We start from the raw sequence: 18,301 nt of genomic DNA on the forward strand, positions 1-18,301 counted from the left end.
GTAAGAATACAAGAAAAGGAAACACTGATTATTTTAATTTTGGATCCAGAACTGTCCAAGTGGCTTTGTGAACTCTATTAAAACAGTAATCATACAGAACTATAATTGAATTATTTGTAGAGGAATAGAAGACTTAGATCTGATGTTGTAACTCAACATCTGGGCCTCTAGTAAGAGACTCAAAACACTAAGGATTCAAGAAACAATCTGCTTAAATTTCAGATAGACCTACTGAGAGTCAGAAAGACAAGACAGACAAACACGAAGCAATGGCAGCTCAAACTATCCCAGACCACAAATCTCAATGATCCATTGTGACAAAAAGAAAAAGTGCATCTTAAATGTGAGAAGCTTGATCACACTGAGGCCCAATAGTGAAAAGCAGAAGTGGATGCATCTCTAGGCTAGCAGCTCACTCTTCTTCCTGGCCCAGAGAAGAGCCCTATTCTCATCCAATGGTGCAGACAGACATGACTACATACAACAGTTTCAGAGAGAGGGAAGTGCCGTGCAGGTGAACAAAAAAGCCAAGAGAGCAACCTGTGTGTGATCTGGGGTTAAGGAAGTTCCTTTAGAAAGGCAGGCAGGAAGTCGGGGAAACTCAGCTGCCACATACAGCAACCTTGAGAAAATAACACTAGGGAGAGGATGAAGAGTGAGCGCTGAGGTGCAAGAGAGTTTGGTCTGCTCTAGGAAGGGAAGGTGGGCCATGTAGCCAGAACACAAGATGCAGTCAGCCCAGGGAGGGTCTTCTTAGATGCCTCAGGGGAAGTTTAGATTTTATTCTAGGTACAGCAAAAAGCCACTGAGAAGATTTAGGCAAACAAGGGGTTTAAGCTGCTGTAAGGGAATTCTGGCCTTAGTATGAAGATCACGTACAAACAGGCACAGTAAATGATGTGATGATGGACAGTTAGGGGAGTCAAGCACAACTTATTTGCTGTAACATAATTAAATAACGGGATGGCAAAGACTACCAACCCCCACCCGCTGCCCAAGAGCTGAAAGGGAGACAGGAGTGGCCTGACTTCAAATTTCCACTCTGCTACAGGCTAGACATTTCAAGAGTATTCAATCCAAATTAAGAAACAGCAGTTCTGAAACTATCCTACACTTCTGAGAGCCCTGAGAAATGCACATATTTCTTCCTCAACTCCCACCTTACCACTTGCAAATCTAAAATCAGAACAGACTCAACCAGGGTTCTCAAAAAGACTTTAGTTTCAGTAAAGTCTCCCTGATTTGTAGCTACTAAATTGTCATTTCCTTCAGACAGCTAAAATAAAGAAACTAAAAGTTCCTGTGAGTGTATTTGACGATATGACTAATGATATAAGATGTTAAAAGGAACTGTTTAACCAGTAAAGAGTTTTAAATCTGTAAAAAACACTAATTTGCAAATCAAACTGTGACAAACTGACTGGATGTCAATCTAGGCAGTTATTTCCTTTTAAGAATTTCCCTAGTTTTCTAGTTCAAATTACCATAGATAAGTCAGATTAAAATAATTCCCTACTGTTATTTTCCCCCAAGTGCTGGGGATTGAACTCAGGACCTAGCTAGGCAAGCTCTCTAGCACTGACTACACCTCCAGCCCCTACACTGCTTTTAAAATTATGCGATTCTTTTTCCATTTGAGACCATCTTCTTTTCTTTAATTGAGTTTAATGATACATTTTAGGTGTACAGTACAGTTACATTCATCACTGGGATCTTGTACCTCCACATGACAGGTCTTGGTTTTCATTTTTTCCCCTTGTCCCTGCCCTCCTTTCACCCCCTCCTCCCCTCCCCATTTACAAACACTTTATTTCCATTTTTTCATCTTCTCATATTTTTTTCTTTTCCCTTATTCCCTTTCCCCTACCCTTCCTACTTTCCCCACACCTTTAGCCCTTCATTGAGACCATCTTTTTTTCTAAATTAGTAAGATTTTACTTTATAATTAAAGATCTCAAAACAGAAGCAAACAAGACGTGTAAGAAAATATTACACATAATTATACCTCCACTTTAATTCTCTTTGGGGATAATTCATCTCTTTCACCACATTTTGACCTAAGGGGAAGAAAGAGAAATACTTGAGAAGACAGTAGCCACCAACCTACAAACTCCCCACAGAGAAATCATTCAATAAACATTTCACAATTAGCATATAAAAAAGAAGAGCCTATCAAGGAGGCTATCCCTTCATGGTTCAGCAGAAACAATTTAAGATAAAATAACAAAAATGACCATTAAGATGAATGCTGAAGATTTAACATACACAAGATTAAAAAAGCACTTTGTTGTACTTGGCTCCATAGCTCAGGGGTTAGAGCGTTGGTCCTGTAAAATTGTTTTGTCTACACACCAGCACTACAGATACACTTACCTTTGACTCAGGAATTTCTCAGCTGGACATCTATCCCAGAGGAACTAACACATACATGTAATGACACTCCATCAATTCTACAACACACAATTACTTCACGTGCCACTCTGAAATATGACTAATTTATAAGTCATCAACTGTAAGTTATACCTCAATAATAAAGATGTTAGAATGTGAAGAAGTACTCAGAATAAACAAAATATGATGTATGTTATTTATTGTGGCATTATTTTCAATAACAAAAGACTGAAAATAAGTCAATATCCACTAACTGGGCCAATGCATATATACTAATATAGAAAGATTGCCAAGATTTGCTAAGTACAATAAAAGCAAAATATAGAAAAGTATAGATGTATGCTTTTATTTTAAAAACGGGTGAAAATGAGAATATATTTTTATTCATTTGCATGTATACAACAAGCACTGGAAGATGACAAAGAAACTACAAAAACTTCCTATATTGAGAACAGGGAAAAGAGGTAGGAATGGAAGCACAACTTCACAGAACTGACAAGAAGGGGGAAGGTGTCAGAGTACAGGAACTGCAGTTTCATTATGAGCCTTGAGTATTTCTTAAATCATAACCATGCATACATACATATATACATATATTATACATATATGTATATATGTGTGTGTGTGTATATGTATATATTTTGTTGTTGCTGTTTGTTTGTTTTTTGAGACAGGGTCTCACTATGTAGTTGAGACTGACCTTGAACTCACTACGTAGTCCAGGCTGGTCTCCAACTCACAGCGATTCTCCTGCCTCAGCCTCCGAGTGCTGGGATTATAGGCGTGCGCCACCACGCCTGGCTACCATGCATATTTTGATTAAAGAAAATTATCTAAATGCAGTACTCTGAAAATTTTGTATAATACAGTACAGAAAATACAATATAAAACAGTAAAAACAAAAAAACAAAAAAAACCAAACCACTAACTCAGCACTTGATAATCTGATTTCAGAAAAAAAATTGTAGAAACAATCTTGTCATGTCACTACATATTCTTTCTCTGTTCAGTCTACCTAATTTTGCTTATTATATAGTTGTAAATGTGAAGTTGCCAAGGTAGGCCAGAAAATGAAACTATTGTGAGTTGAGGGAAACAACAGTTAGTGATAGCACATGCCTAACTTTAACCTTGAGTAAGTACAAGGCTCATCTGAGATATATTGGAAAACTTCAGATTACAAGGTTCCATCTTCCAAAGACTAATTTACTATGCTTGGGAAGAGTGCTGATGGTGTGAATTTTCTACAAATATTCAGTGTTTCTCTCATGTAAGTGGTCATTTATGTCTACTCACAATAACAGTGACGTATACAAAAGACAACAGGATGGAAATAAGGCTCCATGCAGAACCATGTGAACAAAATAAAAATACCTATACTAATAGCTATAGAGAATGATTAGGACATGCACTGAAAAGTACTGTATGTGATTTTGAAGCCACCATTTTTTTAAACATTACATTTTTTATATTTCAAATTCACATTCCATATTCCATTTCCTACTAGTAAAAATACTTTCAATTTCCCTTAAATGCTGGTCAAGAGTCTTTTCACATATTCAGCTAACTTCAGATTACAAACAACTTACCACTTTGATTCCTCAGTTCAGCAAGTTCATACAGTTAGTGAGGTGTACCACAAAGTAAGTCTATAAAGGCTGTCTAAATCCCATCATCCACTCAGAACATAAGTGTGTGTGAGAAAAATGTCTATGCTAACACAAGAACAATGTTAAAATACTAAGAAACAATGTCTTTCAAGACAGGAAAATTAGAATCAAAACAATGAACATTTCTGCTAGGAGCAGAAGTTCTGGTATGCTTCTTACACTGCAGGGCGACTGGAGGTTAAGTTTGAGTAGTATGTTACAAAACCTCAGGAAAGGCTTTGACTGTTGGGTTTTTTCTTTACCATAAATTAGTAGTAAATATTTGAGGAGATAGATATGTTTAATCTGGTTTAAACATTATATAAAGTTTACAAGCACTGAAATATCACGTTATCCCATTAATATGCACAATTTTTATGTGCCTGTTTTAAAAATTATTAAGAAATCACTTTTAACAATATTTTTTTTTTTTTTGTACCAGGGATTGAACTCAGGACCTGCGCTTGTGAAGTGGGTGTGGTGCCAGTGAGCTAAATCCCCAGCCCAACAATCATGCTTTTAAAAGTCATTACATTGTTTAGCTTTACAGAATTATAATCATGTTTACCTTTTTAGAAATGTTCATTCATATTCTAACAATGGAGGGGGTTTCAATCTTGCCTTCTACCAAGCAACTCAAACATACTGCTGATTAGTCAACACTTACTTGGTGGTTCTGTAAGTATATTTATAGGTGACTTCTCGAGAAATCTGCCTAGCCAGGGCAAAAAGTTCATCTCTTCGTGTCAGTAGGGCATTATCCTTCACACAGAGCTGAGCAGCTGCTTCATTAACAGTGAGCTGGATATTCAAAATAAAGTTTAAAAACTATAAACATTTTTATTTTATCAATATGTAAATGTCTCACTTAATATAAAGTTTATATAATAAATCATAATTCAAAAAAATCAGGATATTATCTCTAAAGCCAAAATTTAGAATAAAATCAACTCATTTACCATTTTGCAAAGTCTAAATTATTCAAAATTGTTATCTTAGTTTTATTTATTTTGTTTTTTGTTAGGAGGGTTTATGGACAATAAAGAATATAAAAAGTAACAAGTATTCTGAAGCTGAGTTTTCTTGTCAAAAAACAAAGGATTAGAACATGTAACAGGGTGAAAGAACGTCCCTAAAATTAAATATACATGGTCTGACAGCATTTTTAAAAATATGAACTGACATAAAAATTCTTAGAAATAAAAATTAAATCATTTTAAACACCAAAATCATTAACAAGGAAGTTATCACACATTAGGGATACCCTAGAAAATCAATGGTGACTCATCTTTTAAGATTCATCTAATTCTACCTTCTCATGATTCAGTAACTGTTAAATATTTCCAGTGACACTGTACTAAAACTTAAAATAGCAAATATCATCCTAAACTTGAAATCTCTAATTGTTTAATAATCTGAAACATGTTTTTCTCTTAATTTTGTAGATTTAAACAGCTACCAGGAACTGTCAGGAGGTATATCAGACTTTTTTAAAAAAGCAACTGAGCACTCTCAATCAAGCATGACCAATGGTGGAAAGGAAACAGGACCTGATGGCCACACCCCGCTGCTCTGTTACCAGCTCTGAGACTGTGGACAAGCAAAGGGCAGGACAGCAGTCTGAAGGTGCTTTGAAAAATGAGGAGAAGTGCCTGGCACAGGTGTTGTGTTGGTTCTTGTTTTTCTTTCATTAAAAAAAAAATCCTTTATTCAATTTTTTTCTCTACTCATTTAATCCACCTTTATTGATGTTATTTAAAAATTTTGAAAACATAGAGGCAAATGAGGAAAATAAAGTACATGATCCATGCAGAATGATCACTAATACTGTAATGCAGAACATGTTATTACGTTAATGTACACATTTAAACTTAAGTATATAATGTATGTACAGATTTGCAATCTCCTTTTTTCCGTGTAGACAGTGTAATTTTTATTTTTACCACATGCTAGGGCAGAGATTTGGTTTGTTCATATCAGCATCTGGTATGGGTTGTATGTTCAGTAAATATCTGTTCACTGATTAATGAATTTAAATTTCTATAATAGCATTTTTCCCTATAGACACAATATTCCATTATAGGAAAAAAAATATTATTTAAACCAACTCACATTAAACTACACCCAGTTGTTCATGTAGGCCACAGAATGTACTAATTTGTATGTCGTACTAAATTACCTTTCAGAAAAAGTTTCCATATCATAATGATACCAACAACTGTATAAAAAGTGAATTTCTTAGACTCTTGACTAATACTGTTTATCTTTCAAAAGCTTTACCAATTTCACATATTTTACATGACATTTGGTTATATATTTAGCTGACCATAAAATTGAACTTTTTTGTTTTTGACTTAGTTATTTTAAAATTTGCTTGCTTGTGACATTTTCCCAATTCTTCTAGTAGTGTTTCATTTTCTTACAGACTTTGGGAATTATTTATATATTAAGATCATTAACTCTCCACATATGTAGTGCTTTATTTTGTCACAGTGGTCATTAAGCTTTTACTTTCTGCCGTGGGTGAGTGCAAAGAAGCTTCTTTCCTGACTAATAATACATAAATGTTTTCCTATATTTGAGTTTAATAGCTTAATGTTTCCACTTAAGTATTTAATCCTCCTAGTGTAGGTTATAGTGTTTGGTATAATACGTATACATGTAACATCTTCCTCCCCAAATTTCCAACTATAATTTATGCTGGTTTGTTCTGAGACAATTAGTTTAGCTGACAGCAAGGTTAGAATAAGCCTAAGACATTATTTTAAATTTGAAGCTAAATATTAAAAGGTAATAACACTGTAGGAGGCTGATGCAGGCTGATCACAAGTCTGAGCCAAGCCTGGGCAACTTAGGAAGAGTCTGTCTTAAAAAAAAAAGTAAAGACAGAGCAAGCTGGGGATGTAGCTCAGTGCAAAACCCTGGTTCTCCCCTTACTGCCAATAAAAAACTGAAATCGAAGGAAGAATTTATTTTCTGCCTTCTCCTAAAAAGTCATCAAAGATCAATTCCTTCTCAAAGCGCTTTTGAAAGGCACAATGCTACTGGCGCTAAAAATAAAATGAATTTTAAAGAATGATATCCTAAGTAAACTGCAAATTCACCATGGTAGTAGCTACAGTGACCTTGAAGATCTTTCTCAAATTGCTTTTTAAATGTCTAATTGTTTTGTATTCACAAATCTAAATTGCAATAGAAAACCTTGTCAATAAGATATCTAAATTAATAACATTTCAGAAGTACTAGCTTATGCATAACCACAGATAACAACTTCTCAAAATGAACTAAGAACAGTGTTCTAGCATGCCTTCCATCATCTCTGGAGACCAAAGAAAACAAGCATAATATTATCAGGGAATACAGGCTGCAAAAAAAAAAGTAGAGCCTTTTAGCAGAAAATTAAGGCTAGAGAAACAATCCTAGGTCCTTCCCAAGTTGTGGTAAAAAGCTGCTTAAGTCTCCTTCAAAACCATATGTTATCAAGATTTTATGGCCTCTAGTTGCTAAAAATTAAATCAATTTATTCTGACATTTTTAAAAAATGACAAAAACACTTCAAAAAGTAGTCACTAGATGCAGCACCATGATAGCGTCTTAGAAAATGCCCATATTCTAGTTTTTCTAAAAGTAATAAGACAGTCTCCCTTACTGGTTTACTTATTTCCCCTATTTCCTCTTTCCATGGCCCAAAATACCAAAATTCCATTCATATTTTCAGGTAAAAGATTTCTGAAAGTTAGCTTTCTATCATTCTAGCTTTCCAAACTGAACTGACATGAACTGACAACAGCTACCTTTATCTTCAGGAAGTGTAATTAACTGATTCTATGAAAAAAAATTCTTCAGATAGTTGAAACTATAATCTTTAATAACCCAATGATTATAACTTTCTATTAATTATTGTTGCTACAAACATACTACATGAGTGCTCTATGACAAGGAGGCTCAACAGGCAATTGGGATTTTTATTTTTAGCACTCCGGAGGCTTACATACCATGAAGGATGATTCAAAACAAATAAAGAGTAAGGGGAGGACACTGCTAGGCTGGATAACCTGAACAATCTTCACAACGGGGCTGAGGAGAGAAGGAAGGGACAAAGAGGCAAAGCCTAGGGCCCCCTCCCACAAAAGTGAGGTGTCTAAGACCCCTGTCCTCCATATGGCTGAGCCCTCGAAGCACTACACATCAATGGAAGCCGAACTGGAAAATTTCTTCTAGTCACAGGGGAATGCCAAGAAAATTACCTGTCTTGAACCTTGGTGTTAAGTGGGAAAGAACAGAAGATATGCTGTTAACACTGTGTAACCCCAAATCCATCTTCATATTTATCATTAGCCCGAATTCACACTAAGTTGGCTAAGAAATTATTTTCACAAGGACCAGAGTTGTAGTGTCCCCAGTTGCCTGGTAGAAGTAAAAACAAATAACCTCTAGGGAAACTCACTTTTTGCCCAGGCCTCTAAACATTGAAAATTGCAAGAAATAGGAGTTCACTGACAGAAACCATGAAAGAGAGAAACAAAGCAGCAAAAGACAAACTCAAATCCTCAGCTTCATTTAAGAAATAAAGAGAGGTGAAAATATGAATGAGAAGCAACACTGTTAAAATGACCAAGACATACAGAAACAAAAGAAATTGGAGCAAAGACATAAGATTTAAAAAGCAGGCAATAAATTAACAGAATAATCACTAATTTCTAAACATAAAGAAAGCTGAAAGCCAATAAAATGGTATCTTCAACTACTAAAAGAAAACTGCAAACACCACAGAATTTATCTCAAATAACAGTAATTAAGAATGAGGACAAAATAAAGGTGTTTTCTAATGGGGCAAGGAAAGCCAGTGTGTAGCTTCTCACTGCTGTGAGCAAATACATGAGAAATACAACTTAAAGAAGGAAGAGATCAGTTTGGCTCAGTTCAGAGGTCTCAATCATGGTTGGCTGACTCTAATACCAGACAACCTAGGACTGAGGGAACACAGAATATCATGGCAGAGGGTATGGCAAAGGACAACTACTCGCCTCATGGCAGCCCTGAAATGGAGGGAAAGAGCCAGAAAAGAAGGAACTGAGTCATGCTCCCATTAACCCCTCCAATTAACCAGGGCCCACCTTAAGTCTCCAACACCTCCCAACAATGCCATCAAATGACAATTCTATCAATGGGAGTCAGCGAACTGTAGGAAAACAGAACATACATACACACACACACACACACACACACACACGCACACACACACCCATAACCTAGAAAATCGACTAAGCTAAAAGATCAGAAGTTGACAAGCTTTTTCTGTAAAAGTCCAGAGGGTCCAGTCAGTGTCACATCTACTCAACTCTGCCATTGTAACTTGAAGTCAACCACACACAATTCATAAATAAGCAAGCCTGGCCTGTATTCCAATAGAAGTGTAGTTATAAAAACAGGAGGTGGGCCAAACTGAGCCCACAAAGCTTAGTTTGCAGACCCCTGAAAAAGAATAACATTGATAAATATCTTGCGGGGGGAGAGGAGAGATAAGTGCACAGACAGTGTTATGTCTTTAAAACTGTGAATAACTTTATGCAAATAAGTTTAAAAACTTGGATGAAATGGACATGTTTAGAAAAAATGTGAACTTACCAGATGATTCAAAAAGAAATGGATTACTTAAGGGTCCTATAATTTATGTTTAAAATTCATCCAAATGAAATGATCAACAAGCTAAGTATTAGATGCTAAAAATTATACATTCTAAGCTGACAGCTCTGAATAGGGCATCACAACTAAAAATGTGTTCTGGTCTTCAAGGCTACCAGATTCAATATTTCTTTTCTCTCAAAGCTGAAATTTTTGGATTCCTCTTAAACACCCGAGTCCTGAATTTTCAACACTAATGACAAGAAACCTAAACTCGGCATTACCGCTCGGTCTGTGGGCCTGGCTCCTTGATAATCTCTCTGCAGTCCAGTTCCCATCTCCATCTACAGCTTACCCATCAACTACACATACCCGTTTCCTTCCCATGTTAGAGTGCTAGCGCTCCCTGGCTGAAAGCTGCTAGCTGACAAATGTTCCTAACACCAAAATATCTATCTGCATATACTTCTACATTACAAGTTTCTACATTCTCTACTGCTTTGCTATTCACAATTTTCAGTTTTATCTTTTTTCATCCACTGATTTCAGATATGAGGCACACTGTTAGCCTAGGTGATCCTACTGTCTGCTAATGCACTTTAGGATAAATGGAATATTTTGGCTGCTGGAAAAATCTTTCTAGTGCTGCATCTGAGTTTGTCCCTTAGCACCTACTCCACACCAACAATCTGTATGGGTCTAAGTCTCATTACTCCTGACACTACCTTTTGGTCTCACTCCTATAAACCAGACTCCTATAAACTAGCCATGTCTCAAGACCATCACTGATTCTTTTGCTTAGAAAAAAGTATTTAGCCGGGGATTTAGCTCAGTAGTTCGGTGGCCTGTCTTGCAAGCGCAAGGACCCGAGTTCAATCCCCGGTACCAAAAAAAAAAAAAAAAAGAAGAAAAACGTATTTAACAATGATTCACACTCCTTAATTCTTTACTGTGCAGTATACATTTAAAAACAAATACAAAAATGTTTAAAAGAAAACAACCGTATATATTTGTGAGAGTTGAAAAAACACTTGAGGTATAGGTAACTTCCTGATTTCTATCCACTAGTGATCTATTATATATAAATCTCAGTCTTGAAAGATGGAGGAGGGCCAGGGATTTAGCTCAGTGGTGCCACTGCCTGCCTCACAAGCACAAGGACCCAAGCTCATTCCCAGTACCAAAAAAAAAAAAAAAAAAAAAAAAAGGAGGGGAAAAAAAAGTTCACGGGAGTTCTATAAAGAATATTCTCAGAAGAGTTAGATTAAGCTGACAGTGAAATAAGAGTAAGTAATATATTTTCTAATTTGGAAATCGAGGACAAACTAGTTAACATCTTTTAATGTTAAACATTTACAAAAACTAAAAAAGTCTTTCTCTGGTTTAAATAGTTACATGAAAATATGTTAGATTTTTCATAATACCTAAAATGTACTAATGAATTAATAGTACTTACTTTCTCTTTAATTCCCTCATAATTGCATAATTTTCCCCAAACTTTAGATAGTTACTAGTTTGAAGGCTTTCTGATCTATAAACCGCTTTCCTAAACTGTATTATCAGACTGAATTCAGAAATTTCAGTTACAAGTAACAAGTGCTCTAATTTAAACAAAAGCCACATTTTCCCAAGTCCCCACCCCCACATCTCAGCCCACTGACATAATTCTAAGTGTTCTCTTGTTTTGGGAAACCTAGGTCAATCTCATTCCTTAAATGCTACCTTAAATATCTTTTAAACCAAAGAAATTTTATTTATTTATTTTTTGTTTTGTTTTGTTTTTTTGAGACAGGGTCTCACTATGGTCTGGAACTCACAGCAATCCTCCTGCCTCAGCCTCCTGAATGCTGGGATTACACGAATGTACCACCACACCCGGCTCATACTTTATTTTATTTTATTTATTTATTTTTGAAACCAAAGAAATTTTAAAATAAATATAACATTTAACATGTATAGTATTTGACCTAACAAGAAATGTATAAAATGTATATGAATGAAAGAATTTAAAAATTACTAGGAAATATAAAAGATCTAAATAAGGAAATACATGCACTACACTCCTGAATAGGTCTCACTGTAATGTTAATTGTTACCAAATTAATCTAAATATTCAAGGCATTTCTAATTTAAAATAACAATTTTTGACAAAATTGACAAATGCATCCAGAATTTTATTTGAAAGATTATCTTTATAAAAAAAAAAAAAAACAGAAAAGCTGCAAAATGAGACTCCTGCAGACAGCTAACCATATCATAAAGCTACCGTAATTAAAGTAACTCTAATCTAGTAAAGGAGTAAAAAATTAAACTAATGATACTATACAGGATAAGATCAGTAGATATTACATAAAACCTCCACACGAAAGGTCAAAAAACACATGTTAATCTATAAAAATGTTACAACATAAAACAAATAGTTAATACCCTAATATGCAATCTTTTCCCAATTGTAAAAATACAATTCCAATATCAAAGGATATGAATATAAATTTTAATATGTGTTAAAAATATGAAAGGATACGAATCTTCAGTAAGGAAAATAAATTTGAACAATGAGAATTTTTCATACTGGACTGGCAAAGATGAAAAAGAATGTAAAATGCATTATTAGCTAGTCTGTGGAGAAATGGACATCTGCATATTAATAGTAACAGTATAGATAGTTGTAGGTTTTTGGGAAGGCATTTTAGTAGGCATTTAAATTGAAATTTTAAATCTACATATTTCTTGATGCCATAATTTTACATGTTGGAATCCATCTACAGAAAGATATGCATAAGTCTGTAAAGGGTTATGTGCATAATAATGTTTGCAAACCTTTAAATATAAAATTTTAAAATGTCAACAGCCTAAATAAAGTAGTTAATAGCACATGCACACAATGGAATAGAATGTAACCCTTACATAAGTTAGGTAGTTGTATGAGTATTGACCTGATAAGGTATCTAAAAGTGTATTGTACTGTGAGCATACTGTTTGATTAAAAAACAAAAAAGAATTCAAAGAACAGTGTGCAAAACATGATTCATATTTGCATGTGTAAAAAGTATTCTGAAGTTTACTGACTCAATACTTTTGTATCCTTTCCATATGTATATACTCTTGTCATGTTAAAGTAAAAATCTGTGAGAAAAGAGCTGCTATTAAATGTGAAACACTATATTCTATCTGAACATTTCTCAGAAGATTTCTTTCTTTTTTCCAAAGTATGACTGCCCAACCTTTATGGCTTACCTGGGCAGCATTGAGTGAAAGGGACTGCCCTGGGTTGTATATCAAATATATAATATAGTTAATGCATGTAGGTAATAAAACTTTCTTAAATTTTTTTTTTTTAAAAGAGAGCAGGGCTAGGGATTTAGCTCCGTGGTGCAGCCACCTACCTCACAAGCACAAGGTCCTCAGTTCAATTCCTAGTACCAAAAAATAAAAATTAAAAATTTAAGAAAGAGGGCAAGTAGCCCTTAGGCTGTGGGCTGGGCATATTGCTTAAAAGATACATATAAAAAAGCTATACAAGTCTTTTGTAGTTTTCAAAGTAAATGTATTTTCTAATCACTTATTGGGTATGTTAGACTCTGGGGATAAAAAATGAGTAAAACACAGCCTCCGTCTTGAAGAAGCCCAAAGTACACTGCAAGAGACCAGACCCGGATGTAGGCAAGCAATTCCAACAGTGTTCTCAAGTAACTTCGACAGAAGTGTATTCAGGGATAAAAATTTTAAAGGAAAGGAAAAGTCATTCTATTTGGAGGAAAAGATAACAAAAAGGACTTAAGCTTTACACTTGAGCTAAATTTTAAAGGTGGCACACAGGCTGGATAATCAAGGGGAGAGAGAAGTTCATGTTTACACACACACACACACAATATACAAGAATTTATAATTTCACATACACTGAATACACATATACACATACTTAAACTGAGTATTTCTACAATGCTACAAATAGAAAACAATGAGAATTTTTAATGCCAAACACTGTGAAAAGCTATAATTATTCTTGTAATATTCATCAAGTATAATTTTGTTTTCTATACTAGTTGTAAATTGTTTTAAGTCTTGGTTATTTTTAGAAAAAAAATTTTTTTTCAAGTGTACGAAAATGTTTTTTAAATGAATGTGTCTACACTGAAAATCCTATTTTATTTCTATTTCTTTTGGTACCAGAGATTGAACTCAGGAGCTTGCACTTGCGAGGCAGGCACGGTGCCACTGAACTAAATCCCCGGCTCTCCATTTTATTTCTTAAAAATAAGCTGCCTCAGAAACACAGAGTTTTTATACTGTCAGTGCCTAAATTCTGACACTTTTCTAAGTCACCTTACACTGCAGTTTCAAAGCTCAAACATATTTAACACAAAACAACCCAACACAATAAATATAAACTCCTTTCCTAAGAGTTGTGTTGGGTTAATACTTGCGTGGTTTTAGTCCTGCTCTCAGGAAGTCCATCTCTTTTCCTGGAGACTATTACCAAACTTACCTGAAAGGAACAGTGAAACACCTGCCACACACACACACACACACACACACACACACACACACACACAAAGAAAAACATGGGTGTACCTCATGAAGGGTGAGATGTTTTCCATCCTTTCTCTTTGAGTCAAATCTGCCATATATTGCACTGTATTTCCGAATTTCCTCCTCTTTGTGTGGATCATCATCACTCATCTCAAAGATGTGACCAATCATTTTTGCCAACTTCTTGTTGGTTTTAAGCAGCTCTTTCACTTCATTCAAGTCACTTTTTGGCAGGGTGGGGGCCATGCGCTCCACACACTCAGCCACAGAGAGCGCAGCAGCAGCATCCAGGGCCTCACTGTTCTCCTTCGGGGATGCAGGTGAGCCAAGATCGGCTGGGGAGAGGCTGTGCTCGCTCTCCGTAGCATGGTGGCCTTGCCAGAGTCTGGACTCACTCACACTCTGCAGTGCTAAGCTCCCCACCAGGTCTGACTTCCCCTGTCCCAAGCTCTGCACACAGGTGGTAGCGGCACATTTGGGGATTTTTAAATGAGGTTCCCGGGCATTGCTACTCCTTTCGTAACTGCTGCACGATATTCCCAGCCATGTAGGTGATCCCTCTGGTAATTTATAGATAGGTATGCTGCTGACAGGAAGGGAAGTCAATGGCTGATTAAAAAGGCCAGGGTTTGTAACCCAGTCTCTCAAAGCCTTCTGGAGCCTTCTAACATGGAGGGGCTTGCTAGCCATGCCCACCAGGGCCATGATCTCCAAAAATTCCTCTTCTCCAGCTTCACAGAGTTGTTGGACGTCATCACCACCTTGTTGGATAAAGGCATCAAAATAAGAAAGCAAATTGGCTTTTTGCAATATTCTATATAGCTGCAACTCCCCCAGGGTCCTGGGTAAGGCCGCAGCCATTACTGTGGATGGAGTCAACCTACAAAAAGAAGAGAGAAAAAAACTCATTACACTTGCTTCAAACTTCTTAAACCAGATGGGTCAGATACTTCAGGATTTAGGAGTACAATACAGGAAAAACAAGGACCATGCGCACAGCAGCAGACTGTTTAGGAAGCATTCGCTCTATACACATCCTTTATTTGACTTTGTACTTCTAATAACTGGAAAGGTCAGTAACTAAACTGATCTATTCTTCTAAAGAAGAAGTAAGTGGGAAATGCAGGCTCTCAGGGTTCTGTGTTCCATATTTTCAACTATATACTTTGCTACTTCCGTAGTGTGGACAAAGAGGTGGAACGAAGACAGTCAAAATTAGCAGGAGGTAAGCAGCATGCTATTACTCACTGAAAGACTTACTCTACATCGAGCAATATGAGAAACGCTTTACATTATGTTTAATCCTTACAATAGCCACTGTGTGATAGGTGTTATTTATTTCCATTTTGTAAAAAAAAAAAAAAAAATAGCAACATTACCCAGCAGAAGAATTAAGATCAATTTTGGTACAAAAAAGAGATTAAAAAGAAAAAGAAGGTAGTATATATTTAGGAACCAAAAAGAAAAACAAATTCAAACAAGTGATAAGACATGATCATTTTGGTTTAAGTGATAAAAAAAGGTATAGTTGCCATTTATTGATACTTTGGTTTCAGGAAGAAAAGTGTTCTAAGTGATTATGAAATTAAATATCTGAGAGCCTAGAATTATAATAGGCATCAGGGATACAGAAAACTCAGGTTAGTAAGATTCCCTTTCAAACGGGTGGCACTCAAATATGGCTGCTGGAATACTTATGTAGAATTGCCCTGTATGCAAAATATAGGCTGGAGCCTTAACAGGCATCAGGGATAGAGATGCAGGATGCAATGGGAGTCCAGTGAGCCCTCCAGAACAGCAGCAGAGCCCAAGGCAGATCCAAGAAGAAAGATACTTCTAAAGCCCAAGCAAGACCGATAAACTGGTCTTTAAGGAGTGGGAACAAGATACAGAAAAGTACTTTCTGACCCCTTAACAGCCTTTAAAAGTTGCTCACAGTTGCCTGTGGAGACCTCCCACATACAAAGAAGAGTTGGACAAGTAGTTCCATTTAAGAGAAGTAAATTAACTTATAATCAATGGCCTCCTAGACCCAGTAGCCCTCTATGGAAGAAATTACAGAAGGCTAATACACACATCAGAGAAAAATGGAGGAGCCATTCTACTCCAGTGGTATGGAACAATAGTTAGCTGGGAGACAATGCAAGCAGAGGAATATCAGGAACACCCCTGAAAGCCAGAAAGTCACCAAACCTGGGACTTGTTTCCAAATGCTACCAACCATATTATACAAAATTCTAGTCTCAGAACTCAGAGAATGAACACTGGGGACTATCTACTGGGAGGCCCGTTCTTATGGAATCTATTTTTTCTACAATGTTTTGATCAACTAGTGACCCCTTAAACTTTATAGCTATATGCAAGGGCTAATATGAGCACAGCCTGATGATTTTCCGAGACAGAGACAGTTACAACTAGGGCCCAGTAACTTCTGCCACATTCACCTGTAGTGCTTTAAAAAAACAGTCTCCTGGGTCCCTGCGTATCAGCTCAGGAGACTCTCAGGATTAGAAGGCAAATGCACAAGACCCCTACTTAGTATAGCACAAACTTTACGAATTCTCTATCTAGCTTCTTTAGGTCTACCTTCATGTTTATGATACCTCATTCTTCTAGATAAAAGCATTCTTCATCTTCCACAGCACCCAAAGGAGGATCTGTCTGTTCTCCTAAGCGAGGGAGAGTCCATTACCCAGCTGGACAACAGCTCACAAAAACACAGCCCTTGAGAGACTTAAGTTTAAGCCTGTATTAAACTATGACATATCAGACAGAAGCTTTATAGAGGTAGAGGAAAGGAAATTTATTTCTCATCATATACTTAATGCAACTGCTCCACGTGCCTTCCACCAGAACACGGGAAAATGCCTACACACATATAAGCACACATATACACATACCATCTTTTATATGAGGGATGCAGCTTTGCAAGGTTTGCAGAGTAATAAGTTATCTTAACACACCTACTCCCCAAATCATTGAATAGAGGAAATACTACATGACAAAATCTAGAAGATTTAAAATATTTATAGAAACAGTGAGGAAAAAAAACTGTATTTCTGTAAGATAAATATAAAAGAGAAACTTAAAGATAACTAAATAACTTAGATTTTAGTCTTCTGAGATAAGGCAATGATTTTAGAAAAACAATAATTTTCAAGTTTTATCTTTTCTCCTCTTTATCCAGGAAAAAGGATAAAACAAACTACCTAGTTCCTAAGAGAGCCCTTGTGGACTGGCATCATATCACAGTGACACATGCACACGTGTTGTGTAAAGCAACACAATTCACAATTTTGGAAGCAGCCTATATGTCTAGCAACAGATGAATAGATAAAAATGTGAGACTCACACACTGTAGACCACTACTCTGCCATAAAGAAAGGTAAACTTGAGTCATTTGTAGAAAAATGGATGCAACTTGAGATCATAATGTTAAATGAAGTAAATCAGACATTAAGCATAAATGTTGCATGGTTTCTTTTCTACGAGAAAGCAAAAATATAAAGATCAAAATAAAAGATAATAGGAAATAAGGAGATAGAATTGTCTCAAATAGGATGGGGATCAAGAGATGAAGGGAAGGGGAGGGAAGGAAGGGAAAGGGAATGAAAAAAGGAATGAAGATGTGTTATATACATGTACCAGCTCCACACAAGGAATGCAAACATTATGTACTGCAAACGTGTACTAACAGATGTTTTAAAATTTAAAAAGTGTGTCCCAAAGGTCTCAAAGAAAAGAGTAGTTATGAATCTATCTCCATAAGGACAGACAGGACTAAGTGTACATTTCCAAAATCAGGATAACAGATGAAAGACAAATACTAGCTAGGCAACTATTCAGAGTCCCAGGAGGTTTTCTAAAGACTCACTGCTGGGAAAGGAGTTTTCTCCAAAAGCTTTCGCATTAGGAGAATGTTTCGGTTTCTTTCCAGAGCCTGCTGTGATAATTTAAACACCCACCACTTCATACAATAACGTGATTCTATTTAAAAGAAAACTTTTATAAGATGAGATTTTATGTTTTCACAAAATCTGTAACCATTCATGCTCCAACATGAATTGTCACGTAAGTCAAAAGCAAGCTTCAACCTTCACCTC

The 18,301-nt window shown here is 36.0% G+C and overlaps 1 protein-coding gene across 2 annotated transcripts in view; it reads right to left on the reverse strand.

The window, feature by feature from the left end:
- Nab1 (NGFI-A binding protein 1) overlaps positions 1–15,601 on the reverse strand; it is a 28,259-nt gene extending 12,658 nt beyond the window's left edge. Inside the window, exons 1-3 of one of the 2 annotated variants that reach the window (XM_010636867.3) lie at positions 14,241–15,601; positions 4,708–4,841; positions 2,006–2,057 (exon numbers count right to left, since the gene is read on the reverse strand). In XM_010636867.3, coding sequence (XP_010635169.1) covers positions 2,006–2,057; positions 4,708–4,841; positions 14,241–15,107 — 1,053 coding nt within the window. In that variant the 5' untranslated portion in view covers positions 15,108–15,601. The remainder of the gene's footprint in view (positions 1–2,005; positions 2,058–4,707; positions 4,842–14,240) is intronic. The other variant, XM_010636866.3, reaches the window with a different exon arrangement.
- Positions 15,602–18,301: the final 2,700 nt, after the last annotated feature.

The sequence above is a fragment of the Fukomys damarensis genome, unplaced genomic scaffold (assembly GCF_012274545.1).
Source record: "Fukomys damarensis isolate Sample0158 unplaced genomic scaffold, DMR_v1.0_HiC HiC_scaffold_26, whole genome shotgun sequence".
Taxonomy (NCBI): domain Eukaryota; kingdom Metazoa; phylum Chordata; class Mammalia; order Rodentia; family Bathyergidae; genus Fukomys; species Fukomys damarensis.